Raw genomic sequence first — 14,307 nt, forward strand, 5'->3', positions numbered from 1 at the left:
AGATAAAAAAATATATTTTTTTGGATATTTATTCAGTGACACTGATTATTTTGGCCACAAATTTATTAAAAAAATAAAAAATAAACATATATATATAAATAAAATGTGATATACCAAAATAGAATGAGAAGATAAATTAAATGATCCAAAAATTTTTAATCAGAAAAAAATAATATAAGAAATATTTATGCTGAAATAATTTGGCTTATAACTCTTAAAAAAGAGATCGATATGATATTTACAGTAAAGAATAAAAAAAAAAAAAGCTTTGCTTCGCGACAATATGGTTAAGATTTCTATTGTTCAGTATCTCTTCCAAGGCACTCTAGGGCGACCTTGGAGCTAAAAGATCTCTCTCTCTCTCTCTCTCTCTCTCTCTCTCTCTCTCTCCAGCATTTCTTTCAATCTACCTATCTCTCTCATTGGCAGTAAAACGTCTAATATGTATAGGTTGCCTCGTCTCCACTCCACCCTCCCTCTACTTTTATGCTCTCTCTCTCTCTCTCTCTCTCTCTCTCTCTCTCTCTCTCTCTCTTCTATTCCTCTCTCTCTCTCTTTCTATATAGAGTTTTTTAAACTCGAAGCTTGAAAAATAAGGAGAGAGCATCCCGGCATTCCAAGTAAGTTTACATGGTTTCAACCACCTGCACCAATAGCATCACCAATCTTAACCACCAAGCAATCCATTAATATTCCCAAAGTCTAACTTCATCCATCTCTCTCTCTCTCTCTCTCTCTCTCTCTCTCTCTCTCTCTCTCTCTCTCTCTCCTATTAGTTTCATTATCAATGGTGAAATTGTTAGATGCAGAGATAACGTATATATGAACAATCAATCAATATGTGTATAATTACTTTTCTGATTGGTTGTCAGCAGTGCTATCTGCACCTACCAAAGAGCTCTTAACACCCTCTGCCTTTGGTGCAAAAAAAGATAGAGAGAGAATCCAATACTGGCCTTACCATAGCTAAGCAGAAGTAATAAGTATAGAAAAAATAAAGAGAGAAGGAAAGGAAGAGAGAGAAGCCAACCACCAAATCTCTTCTCTTCTCCTTTTTCCCCCCCTTGGCTCTCTCCTTTTCTTTTCCTCTTCTAGTCCTCCTCCTTTCTTATTCCTTTTGTCTCTCCTATAGAGAAAGGAATAATTAGCTCTTGGGGAAAAGTTCCTCAGCCCCCCAGTGGGCTTGCTCATGAGAACTTGTGGAAGTGAAGAAGAAGATGACATGGTGCAGCGGCTGCAACGATGACGACGACGATCATGACCGTCCAGCCCACGGCGACAAGTCCTCCTCATCGCCCATGATCGCTAGGATATGTTCTTCTTGTGGGCATCGCGTTCATCTTGATGATCAGGTGCTTGTATATACATGCCTATATATGTGAAGAAGAAAATGCAAATGCAACATTCAAATCTTGCATAAACTATCTTCATTTCTAAGATTATCATATGTAAGGCTTCATTTGTGACGGTTTTTTTACCGCTTTCTAAAGTAGCTTTATAGTACAAAAAAACTTATAATGAAAAACTGCTTTAGAAAGCAGTAATAAAACCGTCCCAAGCTAAACCTAAATCTCAAAGAGGATTATAAAATCTTATGTTATATATTTATTTGCTTCCATTAAATTCTCAATGAATTAGTGATCATAAGTCAGGTTGGAAGTGCAATTCAAGATCTGCCAGGGCTGCCGGCCGGAGTTAAGTTTGATCCGACGGACCAGGAGCTTTTAGAGCATTTGGAAGGGAAGGCAAGGCCTGATTTGCAGAAGCTTCATCCCCTTATTGATGAATTCATTCCTACCATTGATGGAGAGAATGGAATTTGCTACACCCACCCTGAAAAACTCCCTGGTAAATTTTATATAAATATAAATATACATATATAATGATAGTTATGAAGAAGAGGAATATAAGAAAAAATATAGATTGAATTACATGAAGAAGTTGGTGAATATTTAGTTCAAAGAAGATTATAAGTAAGAAGAATTGGGGAAGAAATTGATTGAGTTAGAGTTCTTTTTGATATGCAAATATCAAGATTTTATGTAAATATATATTAATATCAATTTAATATATAAATAATAAAAATTAGGCAAATATAAAAGGCATTAGATGTAAACCTCTTAGAGGAGAATCATTATTCCTTTATTATTAAAATTTTCATGTTGTTGCATTCTCTTGTTAGATAAAAGTAATTTATTCTAATTATATTGTTAATACAATCCTACATATGATTTAAAAAATTCAGAGAGAGAGAGAGAGAGAGAGAGAGAGAGAGAAAATTCACCAACACTCTCATGTTGGTGAAAATATTATGATGTTTAGAAAGCAATCTGAGTTCTTAAAAATTATTAGTTGTTGATCTATCAACAATTCTAATGCTTAGTCAAATTAATACACTATGGTGAAAACTTTTCTTAACTGATATTTAGTTCTGAATCAACTAATTAATAGTACATTAGAAATAACATTTCTTGTAAAAGAATTGCATCTAACATGAGAAAGTTGGTCAGCTATAGTAATACACATGCTTCACAAGAGGAAAGTCTCTTAAGCATGAAATTCATATATATTATTGATTACCAATAAGTAATTACATGTTAGCAATTTAATATTGATGTAATTAACCTTAAAAAATTGCCACTTAATTAAGTAAATGTGACCACTAGGTCAATAATATCAAGATTTATGCACCAATGATATTTTTACCACAAATTATATTAGTATGATAGTCATTTTAGTTTATCTATTATTTGAGCATATCAAGTCTTGTGTCAACCTACCCATCGAATCTTAAAAAAATGCACATTCATCAAAAACCTCGAGCTAGCTTCTAACGTAAATATATCTATCTAATTCTAGGCACCATTATCATTAATTTAAAAGCCAACATAAATATGATCATCCTATTAATTAGATGTCTAACAACATTAACCTTGAATATTATTACATTCATTGATCCATTCATTATCTCTAATAGTATAACTTAGTTACGAAACCCTTTAAGTAAAAAGAAGTTAATCTCTTAAACATTGAAGCGTCTTTTGATGTATTGGTTAGAATTTGAGTAAGAAATTTTGTAGTTAAGTGTGCTCATCATAAAAAAATAGAATGGTTGGTGACCTTCTATGAAGTTACAAAAATTGGAAAAAAAAAATCGTGAGGCTTTTAGGACGTCAAAGCAGACAATATCCCGATTATTAAGAGTTTGAGTTGTTGCAAATGGTATTAGAGCTAGCAATATACCATCTGGAAGATGGGAATTAAGTATCATATAAGACAAAGTGCTATGTCATGGGAGCTACCTATTGAACCCTATATGGGACAAACTACTACGTGGTAAGAGTCGTCACTAAAAGTTGTAGGGGCCACCTATAGAATCTTATCTTCCAAGTGGATGATTTTGGGATAAGGATACTGACGAGGGCGTCAGTAATTTAAGATTGTGAAACCTCTTAAGTAAGAAGAATCTAAACTCTTCAACATCAAGGTGCCTTTTTGTATAATGATTAGAATTTTATTAAGAAACTCTATAGTTAAGCGTGCTCATCTCGAAAAATCTTGGGATTGGTTACCTTCTGAGAAAAGTTGCATCAATAGGGTAGTTACACTAACAAGATAAAACTGTGAGGTCCTTAAGCCAAAGTAGACAATATATCGATAGTTAAAGCTTAGGTTGTTGCATTAGTATTCCACCCTTTAGTTAACTGAATTGAAGGACCAAAACACCTCGATTGTTGAAATGACATGGCTCATATATCCACCACATGCTTCTGTAAGGTACCAAAATATCCTTCATTCAATTTTCTATAAATACATCTCATAAGGCCAAGGTCAAAAGCTCTTCTCTTCTCTATGTTCTCACTCTTCCTTCCCAAGGAGGAAATTTCATTGAATTAATGCTATTTCTTATTCACCTGCAAGTTTAGTCACTAAAGAACATTAGAGATCTCCTAGCTAGGTACTCCATGTATATATGATGCTTAGAAAATCTTCTTGTAAGCATTAAGAAAATCATTAAGAGCACTAGGTCTAAATAATAAGAATAAAGTATTAGATTTAAGGCACCTTTAAACTTTGCTAAGAAATGAAAGGGAATAGAAGAAACTTCATCTCACTATTAGGAACACACTTAATCATTTGAAGAAAAATCAAGAATAATACTAAGGGATATGCGCTTCAAAGTTCAAAATGAACATGGGTCCCAAACCCAACATGGAGATGTGCTTGTTGAAGTGCTTGCCAAGGTCTTAATCTAATTTATGCCCTAAGATGGAGTTATAGATGTCAAGGCAGTAAACTGATCCATATATAAGCATAAGAGAGTCCATCTTTAGGTAACATTATTCACTTTATTAAAAAAAATTGAACTACTTTAGGTGTTTTTGTATTAGCTTTTCTTCAATATATGACTAAATGTGTGCCTATTGTCAAATAAATAATTACTCAACTTTGTGTTGAGTAGAGAGTTACTTCTTAACATCTTTAAAATTGGACTCATAAATCTCCATTTTTTTGTTTGAAACATGTATTTTATCACTTTGGATATTCAAAGCCTCATCTTAATTCATTCAACCTATAACTAATTTCACCAATGCCCTTAAAATAAAAACCACTAAGGGTAGTAGAAATATAAAAATTAATAATCTCTTATGTTAGAGGTATAACATAAAATGCAGTCACCTTCAGTTGTTAAAAATGATCAATCTAGTAAAATTCTTAAACTGAAGGAGTCTATTCCATTCCACAACATGCTTCTCCTGAGAACTCTTCTACTCATAAACTTACTAATAAATCTAGTGACCAACATCCATATGTTATATAGATCTTCTAGAAGGAATGGTAGAATAAGATTCTTGATTATCATCATCATCCTCTTTCTTAAGTGCATGGTTTAGGTGTTATGTAAAAAAGAACTTCATGAAGAGAAGCAAAATCTCAAAGTTATTCTCTCTAGGAATAATCTTAGAGGCCTTAGTTTCATTAACATCTTCAATAATCTAGACTTCAGGATTCTAATTCTAATCAAAGACTAAAAACTTGACACTTGAGATATCTACCTCTTCCTCATCTTTGAAAAAACATCAATATTCCTTTAGCCTTGCTCGAAATAAACGTAAAAGGGCATTCAAAATTGTCATTATTTTCTAAGAATAATGTGTTAAATCTCCATGAAAATTAAATGAAGTAAGCAATTATGTATACAATTATCTAATTTAAGTAGAAAAAGGATTATTTTTATACTTTTTATAAGAGAATAAAAAAGATAACCCTTGAATCAATTATAATCATTTGATCAATGACATCAATATTCATACTTTCAATGATCTTCATACAACAAGGATCAAATAGTACAATAGCCTTTCTAACTATTCAATTGTTTGATCATATTAAGATATGTTTTGACCTAGTTGTTGACCTCGATGAAGCTAGCACATGATTGTTGACACAAATCTTTGGATTTGAGCATATCATTTTCTATTTATTTGATATAACTTTGGCATCAATATCAAAAACATAAGCATATATTCAACCATTCAAGTTAGATTTTTAACATCACCAATCATAAAGCCTGAAGCCTCCATCAATCTCAAGAATCTCAATGATCATAACTTACCATTCCACCTTTATGTACACCAGAGGATTAAAATACTCTTAATATATGTATCGCACATATGTATTGTAGTTTCACTCAAGTACCAAAATAGCTATAGATGCCTCCCAAGAAAGCTAGATGAAGGGCTCTTCTATTTTGAATTCTCATCTTTCATCTCAAATAAAAGGGATAAAATCATTCAAAGACCCTATTAAAACTCTTATGTGTGTGAGACATAATTAAAATTAAGATCTAGAGCATCTACGTACCAACACTACCAATTCAAACATACTACTTTTGAACCTCTAACTTAAAAAGTTTCGAACATTTAAAATAAATTTGCTTGTTGACAACTTTTTTTCCTTGTAACATATAGATCTATGAACTCTAAACAACAATTTTTTTTCATTTACTTGCTTTGATGAGAAGCAATATTTAATTTATTGATGAAGCTAAATCAACATATCATAATATAACTTTTCCATATTAGAATATAACAATTTTTTTCTTATTTGTAGGAGTAACTAGAGATGGCCTCATTCGCCACTTCTTCCACCGACCTTCCAAGGCCTACACCACTGGCACAAGAAAAAGAAGAAAAGTTCACACCGACGATCACGGTGGTGAAACCCGATGGCATAAAACTGGCAAGACAAGACCTGTCTTTATAAATGGCAAGGTCAAAGGCTACAAGAAGATACTTGTTCTCTACACAAACTATGGTAAGCAAAGAAAGCCCGAAAAAACTAATTGGGTCATGCATCAATATCATTTGGGTTCTAATGAAGAAGAGAAAGATGGAGAGCTCGTTGTATCGAAAGTATTCTATCAGACACAACCAAGACAGTGTGGCTCAACTATTATGACAACCAAAGATTCAACAACTAAGATGAAGTCTAAAGGTGTCAATGGAGATCAAGATAGCTCAATTTTGAAAGAAGCATGCATTGTCGACTACTATAGTTCTTCGCTTATCTCATACAATCAAGGAGGGAATCATAGAGCAAGTTCTCCTCATTTGATCCCTAACTTTGGTGTTCATGGCGGGGGTTCTTCTTTTCTTCATTGATGATTTAAAAGAGAGATATGTACATAAATGTTATGTGATATTCTCCCTTAATAGCTTCAAATTTAAACTAATGTCATGCCAATTATTTAGCATGATAGTTGAAACTCCAATATCTACCTCTTTGTATTTCTTGACATCTCAACTTCTCTCTCTCTCTCTCTCTCTCTCTCTCTCTCTCTCTCTATCTATCTCTCTCTCTTATATATATATATATATCATGAAATTAGATGAAAGCAATATTCCAAAATGATTAATCTTTTCCACCAACATTGCTTTTAATATGTATTTGGTATAGCTACTTTACCAATGAAGTTAATAAATACTTTGACGTAAAGAAGAAGCCAAAATTTTTCAGCTTATAAAGCAATTGGTTTAAGGATTAGAAGAATAAAATAAATTAATTAAAGTTTTAATAAAGGATTATTTACATGTTGATGGAATATTTAGGGCTTCTTTTCTGTAATAATGGTAAGAAGCAAGCAACAATCATATTTAATCATGATTAAAAGGGTAATTAATTAACATGGTGCTTAGTTAATTAACCAAAGGAAAGTGATTAAGGACTAATTAACACTATCTTGTATTTTTTACAATTAACTAAAGGTTACTGAACTTGATTCTAAAGAAGAAAAAAAAAACAAAATTTTTTTGCATTTTAATAGCTATTGTAAGAGATTTTGAGAACTTGATCAAGTTAGATGGATTATATTAAAATAAAATTAAATATGAAAGATGAAGAAATAATTTTTTTTTGGAAGAAAATATTTTTTAAGGGCATAATGAATAAAATAATAATTCATTTTATAAATTATTTTTTTAAAATAGAAAAAAATTTCCTGGAACAATTTTTTGGGATAATGGACCTCAAAAGTATTGAATTTGCTTTGAAATAAGTGCAAAACAAATTTTTTATATTTAACACTAATCTCAAAGCAAATGTAATGATATCAAAATCCATCTCCATAAAAAAATTATATCAGCATGCATATCCTGCTACAAAATTTTCCAAAAACTATCAGAGTTCTCTCAAGGAAATTCATAGAGCTCAGTACCACCAAACAAAGTAAAATTTGATCCATAGAAATACAAACATAATCTGAATTTTATTGGTCACAGTAATTAAAATGCAAATTCAGGTGCTTAATTCTGTCCCAAAAGAGGTCCTGAAGAAATTTATTGTTCTTCCACCTGCTCCTCCTTCCCATCAGATAAGTAGTCTTCCCTGAGATGTTCATATGATGATGAATTGCAAGCAACAATAACAAAAGGGAAAGGGAAAATAAGTAGCAATCCTTTAGCATGATTAGCAGGGGCGGATCGACCTTAAGCCCGAGGGGCAATTGCCCCCCTAAAAAAATATTCTTTATTATATGATTCTTTAGGTAATTCATCCCTCTTCGTCTATTTTTTAATCTTTATTACAAGAGTTTTTAGGCAATTGCCGCCCTAAAAGTTTTTCTCAGCATAATTAAACACATTTTGTAGATGTGTTATTGTTAGGGAACGATGAACCAAATACAAAAAGAAATAGTAAAGACAATCCAAAAATATTCTTACAACCAAAATTTGTTCTGCCCCTGATGATTAGATTTAGTAAAGATAGGTCGAACCCCGATATGAGGCACTGTTCCCTTGGACCCCCGATATATCTACGAAGTGTACAACGACCAAGTATATGAACAAATAGGGGTTAAAAAAAAATTCTATACTTGAACTTATAAATTTGCGCACCGCCAACATGTTAGCCTTTGATGAAGTATTGCTGAAGGAGTCAATACATCTGAAGGAATTCACTGTCTAGTTATGAGAATTTAGCTTTTTAGTATGTTTTGAGTACAATTTATCATTATTTGATTAAGTTGTTATTAGACATTAGTCATGTGATTACTGGTGGTGTTATCCCAATAGTTTGTACATCAATTTTAGTAGGTCACATCCCATATAACTTTTGTTATCATCATCGACATCATTATCCTTATTCAAAGAATTATAAGTCCACTTTGTGGATCCTCATTTTTCATTCATTTATACTCGTTGTTGTAGAAAGTGGTTAGTATACTTTTTACAAATCAATTTGAACAAATTTAGGCTTTGGTTGGGACGGCTTTCTTATTGCTTTGTTAAGTTGTTTTTTAATACAAAAATTTTTTGAAAGCAAAAAAAAAAATAATGGTCTAAAGCTGTCCCAAACCTAGCCTGAATCTGTGTTACTTAGGCATGCTTCTTCTTTCTAATCCTTGGAGTCTAATGATCTTTGGACTATTTGTATGGCGCTGTTTTAATCCCGAACTATAAATGTTTTCAATCTAGTCCCTTCACTCCTTAAATATGATAAAAAAGAACCCCTCTAGTTCATCATTTTGGATTGGATTTCAGGAGTTGAGTGACTACTTTGGATCAGATTTGAGCAATCAAGAGACAAATAATACGCATTAGATAATATGGGACAAAACGGCCCGCTATAAATTGTTCAAGAACTATTTTGATCTTTTTATCGTCATCAATCATATATTGATTAGATTTAATTTATAAAGTCCTTCTCATATGTTCCTGAAATTCAGTATATATATATATTAAAAAAAAACATTTTCTGTGTATATTTATTTGAAAGTATAACTTTATCCTTTCCTAAACAACCCTTCCAGCGTTTTTAAACCACACCCAATTCAAACTGAATTGATGCAAAAAATGATTTACCTAGGATAAGCCATTAACTTCTATCAACATCAGAGGTGACTAGGATCACACTAGAGTTAGTGCAAGCTCACTAGCAGAGGTCTCATTGTGGGGTGAGAATGACACAACGAAGAATAGATTTTTCCTTAGGCCGATCAAATTGATTTAATATATAAAAACTAAGAATGACTACAAGAGTTGCTTTAGCCTCATTGAGCTTGTTTTGGAGTTTATTGTTTTAAGGCTAGTCTTGTGAAACCCATTAAGTAAAATCGAGATGTCTTTTGATGTATTGGTCGGAGTTTCATTAAGAACTCTTAAAATTAAGCATGTTCATAAAGTAGCAATCCTAGGATGGGTGACATATAGGAAAATTACATCAATAGGAAAAAATCATGAGGCATTAGGTCAAATCGGACAATATCTCAATAATTAAAAGTTTGAACAATTACAAATGGTATCGGAGCAATACACCAACTGGAAAATGGAAACTCTATCTTTAAAATCTTATATTTCTAATGGATGATTCTAGGTTAAGGAAACTAATGAGAGCATCAATTATCTAAGTAGGGAGATTGTGAACCCCCTTATGTAAATAAGCTAAACTCTTAAAAATTTAAGTGTCTTTTGGTGCATGTGTGATTGAAAAAGTGTTGAAGTTTTGAAAAATTAATTTTCTTTGAGAGAATTTAATTTCTGGGATTTTAGTTTTAGAATTGAATACATCATTATGAACGATATATCACATCGGGAGGCGAATATATATTTCGTAATGAGTTTATATTACAAAACTTTGAATCTATCATGATTATCGTAGTCAAACTCAAGGAAAGACAACATATGGTCCCGAAGGATCAAAATAATGTTGGATCGAGTGTTTGCCTATAATAAACTGGATATGGGATCATTAATTTCATAATCAAAGTCATGATAATAGAATGATATATCTTCCCGATAAAAGAGGATATCATCTATTATCGATCATTTGAATATGACAATAATGATCGTCGAGTTTGATTTTCCCAAAGACAATTAATTGAAGTTTTGAAAATTGATCTGGGTTACTAAATCTCCTACGAGCGTAAGCCCTCATAGTTTCCTACGAATACTCTCAATTAAAATAATGATAGAAATTTTATTTAGAGATTTCAAGGCTTGATGTTAAAGGAAGCGAGATTAGAAATTCAACAGGGATTGAATTAAAATGGAGCACTTATTTCTTGAGGTCAAAGGAGGAAAAGTAGGTGTCTTGAGATTTTGAAAGCATTTTAGAAACACTCAAACCTATCCTAAGTGTTGGGATTAAATTTGATTTGAAAGAGATTTAATTTGAATTGTTGATTTTATTAGAAGATTGGGATTAGATTCTCGAAGGTTGATGTCTTATAGTGTAAACCTACCTTAGGACCTAAGGCTTTAGCCTTGAATTTTAGTCTGAAAATCTGGATTTGAACTAGGTTTTGGATTTAGATGCTTGAATTTGAATTATTCAAATCATTGATAATCATTTGAGTGATCATAAATGATTGGATAGGATTAAAGTTACATTGGAGGCTGGATCAAAGTTTAAACTGGAATTGAGATCTGGACAAGTTTAAAGTCTAGATAGGTTTGAAGTCTAGACTTGATTTGGATCTCCGCGCCCGCTCCGCGCGTCTGCGCGCGGTGAGATTCGAACCGTGGATCTCCCGTGTTGATTTCAACCGACCGACCGAAATGCCAATTATGTAAATACGTTACATTTGTCAATATTATTTATTTAACTATATTCGGACCGAAAAGCAATTAATTATTTAATTTTTTTTAAAAATAAAACTAATTAATTTAAAATAAAAAATAATATTTAATATAAAATAACAATTAACTAACTAAATAATTTTAAAATGAAAATTAATTAAATAGTTAATATAAGTTTTAATTAATTTTTGTTAAATTATTTACATAGTAAAAATTTTTATTCATTTTCAATAAAATTTTTAAAGCCGCCGAAAACGTGAAAGAGCCACCGGAAATTCCGCCGGAAAATTACGTGAGAAAAAACCGCCGGAAAAGTGCCGGAAAGCCGCCGGAAACGTGACCGCCGGAAAGCCGCCGGAAAATTCTGCCGGAAATCGGTGATTTTCCTGTAGTGATCTAGGGTCTTGATAAATCCTAGGGTCTAGATTGGTCATAGTGTCCTCATACAAAAATGAGGTTAACAGTCAAAGTTAAGTGTGCTAGTATATAGGAACACTCCTAGGATGAGTAATCTCCTAAGAAGTTTCATCAATAGAACAAAATCATGAAGCACTAGGCCAAAGAAAACAATATCACAATGATTAAGAGTTTGGGTTAATTATTACAAGTCACGCATTGAATATGTGGCTTTCTATTTTAGCTTTTACATGAAGAGTCGCCAGTGTCAACAATAAAAACTCAGGAAAAATGCCCAACTTAAATTAAATTGGTCAACCATTCTTATTTAAAATAGGCAATCAAGAAATTGCTCAGCTTTTGGTGAACCTCAGACAAAAGAGAAGAGGGATGTGGGCAACCTTTGGTGATGGTTTAGAATTTTTTTTTTTTCAAGGTATCATTATTTGGAGCTCAAACTTGTAATGGCTTAAATGTCATATGCGAGTTGAAGCGTGAGAAAGTGAGAAATGGAGTGATGTAGGTGATGAATGGATAAGTCATGGATCGAATCAGTGTTAAGGTACGTAAGGTGTTAGGTTAAGTCCTATATTAGATATTTGAGAAAAAATTTTGATGTAGAAAAATGCTTATCCCTCACCAATGGACTTAAGCTTTTTGGTCAAAGCCAATTTTGACAACTGATGAATATAGCTCAACTGTGGTTCCCGTTTGACTTACTCCCAAACAAGCTGTATCATAGTAGATTGTTTGACTGTGGTTAAGTGGTTTGTAGCTACCATGCATATTGCCTCCCTTCCACCCTAATTGAGAAAGAATCAAAGTGCAAATGACTTGCATAATAGAACCACATGATTGAGGGCGTATTGGTGCATAAAACTTAATGATGCATTTGTTTGAGAGTGGGGGTCGATGGGGGTGGTCTCACATGAGGGAGAAAAATGTTAAGGCATTGTGGGCTCCAAAAATTTGACCCCCGGCAATCATTTTTGTTGCCGATTTCACTCCTTTACGTGTGTAATTGATATTTAGGTCAAAAGGCATATGAGGCTTTGAGTTTAGTCCACATTAAATAGCTAAAAATATATATTCATACAGATATACCAATAGACACACCCTCACTCAATGAGTTAAGCTTTTAGGTTGAGAATGAATTTTCCCAATGGTATATTACACAACATTGGTTCCTCTTGGTTCACATTAAGATATTTGTGAAAATAATAAATAAAAGGGATTTATGGAAGATTTAGCATTTCTTCGTGGACAAAGCAATAAACAAGGAGGAAGGACTGCATCAAAACTAAGAAAATTACCATGCTTTCACAAAAGGGCAAAGTTTATAGATTTATTTACAATTTTACATTACTCATTTAATAGTTATTAATTTTTTATAAATAAACAATCCTTGCGACTGAATATAAATTAGAAAAGAATCACTTATTAAAGCAAAATATTATCTTACCGGACTTTGCGAGAAAGCTGATAGATCCCTGTGCTAGCCATTCCAATATTTACACAAAAAAGGTTCAAGTTCCTCTGCAATCCAAAGGTTAATCAAGAGAAACTCTAATGAATGCTGGACTAAAATTACAGAACAAAGCTTTCTTCAAGTAAAAATCATCAAGCAGCAAAAACTTCTGCTGTAAAGTTCAAATCTTTTTTGAGCTTTTCAAGGCAAGATAGGTCATATAATTTGATGCTAAGAGTAATTTTTCATAGGCATTAGGCCTGTCTGCTAAGAATCCTATGTACTTTTGCTAATAGAAAACCTATAAAAGCATTGCACTGTCATAAGATGTTTTCTATTTCCAAAATTCTTATGCAATCCAGAATATATTCAAGCAACAGAAGGTGATTGGCAATTGCAAATTTGATCTGTAAATTGGATTCCTTGCTTTCATCAGAGAATTCTCATTTTATAAGCAGATGATTAGCATAGTACAAGGCTGAAGTATAGCCATTATATTTGTTGCGTCCAGGAGTATTCGTAGCGGTAGAGAAATATAAGATTTATCGTCTTAGCGTTGTACGAAAATCCAGCACGCAATCAGATAAGAGAAAGGGTCTAGCATTCATAAGAGACACCAGAGTTTTTACGTGGAAAACCCCTGAAAGGGGGAAAAACCACGGGGCCTGACCCAGTTTGAATGAATCCACTAGTATTTGTAGTCGATTACAAATGAGGTCCTTCTTAGGGAGAAGGCCGGATTGATGTAGCAAATGTACATCATATAGATTGCATTACATGTGTCACGACCCAACCCGACGGGGACGGATCCCGCCCGAGCCGGACCGCGACAAAACCTTCTTATCCAGGATCTGGCTTTGGAATTGGTTTCTGAACTGAATCTTCCAAATATTTAAACTCAACAGACACACAACCACAGAGCTACTAGTTATCATCAATCACAGCGGAACAAAACATTTATAGTTTCATTTTCCTCAAAATAATCATCTACAGATACAGTATATGGCTTTTGAACAGAAAGAAAGACAGAACAGAAAAGCCATGACTGTACAAAAAAAATCAAAAGGTACAAACAATACCTATACGGATCAGAACTCAGAAATCTACTCCTGGACTTCCTTCCCTTTCCCAGAACCTGAAAACCACCAGAAAACAAGAGTGAGCTCAACAGCTCAGCAAAGCAACAAACCTCCAATCAAAACTCTCAGAATCCAAAACCAAACTCATCAGACAGAAATCAGAACAGAAATCGGAACAGAATCAGATCTCGAATCAGAACAGAATCAAATCAGAACTTATACGGACAAATATCAAATCAGAATCAGAGTTGTACAGATCAGATCAAATCGGAACAGATTTAATTCAACA

The 14,307-nt window shown here is 32.8% G+C and overlaps 2 protein-coding genes across 3 annotated transcripts in view; one reads left to right on the plus strand and one right to left on the minus strand.

The window, feature by feature from the left end:
• Positions 1-1,143: 1,143 nt before the first annotated feature.
• Positions 1,144-6,765, plus strand: LOC110101851 (NAC domain-containing protein 73). The gene is made up of 3 exons (XM_020829921.2): positions 1,144-1,352; positions 1,653-1,848; positions 6,112-6,765. Exons 1-3 carry the CDS (start codon positions 1,218-1,220, stop codon positions 6,660-6,662), a joined length of 882 nt encoding a protein of 293 aa, XP_020685580.1. The 5' UTR covers positions 1,144-1,217; the 3' UTR covers positions 6,663-6,765.
• A 1,021-nt stretch (positions 6,766-7,786) lies between these two features.
• The window catches only part of LOC110101839 (mitochondrial pyruvate carrier 4), an 11,628-nt gene continuing 5,107 nt past the window's right edge, over positions 7,787-14,307 (minus strand). The window contains exons 5-6 of one of the 2 annotated variants that reach the window (XM_020829910.2): positions 12,934-13,007; positions 7,788-7,884 (exon numbers count right to left, since the gene is read on the minus strand). In XM_020829910.2, the coding sequence (XP_020685569.1) occupies positions 7,836-7,884; positions 12,934-13,007 (123 nt within the window). In that variant the 3' untranslated portion in view covers positions 7,788-7,835. Of the gene's footprint in view, positions 7,885-12,933; positions 13,008-14,307 lie in introns of both variants that reach the window. The other variant, XM_020829908.2, reaches the window with a different exon arrangement.

The sequence above is a fragment of the Dendrobium catenatum genome, unplaced genomic scaffold, assembly GCF_001605985.2.
Source record: "Dendrobium catenatum unplaced genomic scaffold, ASM160598v2 fragScaff_scaffold_716, whole genome shotgun sequence".
Classification (NCBI taxonomy): Eukaryota; Viridiplantae; Streptophyta; class Magnoliopsida; order Asparagales; family Orchidaceae; genus Dendrobium; species Dendrobium catenatum.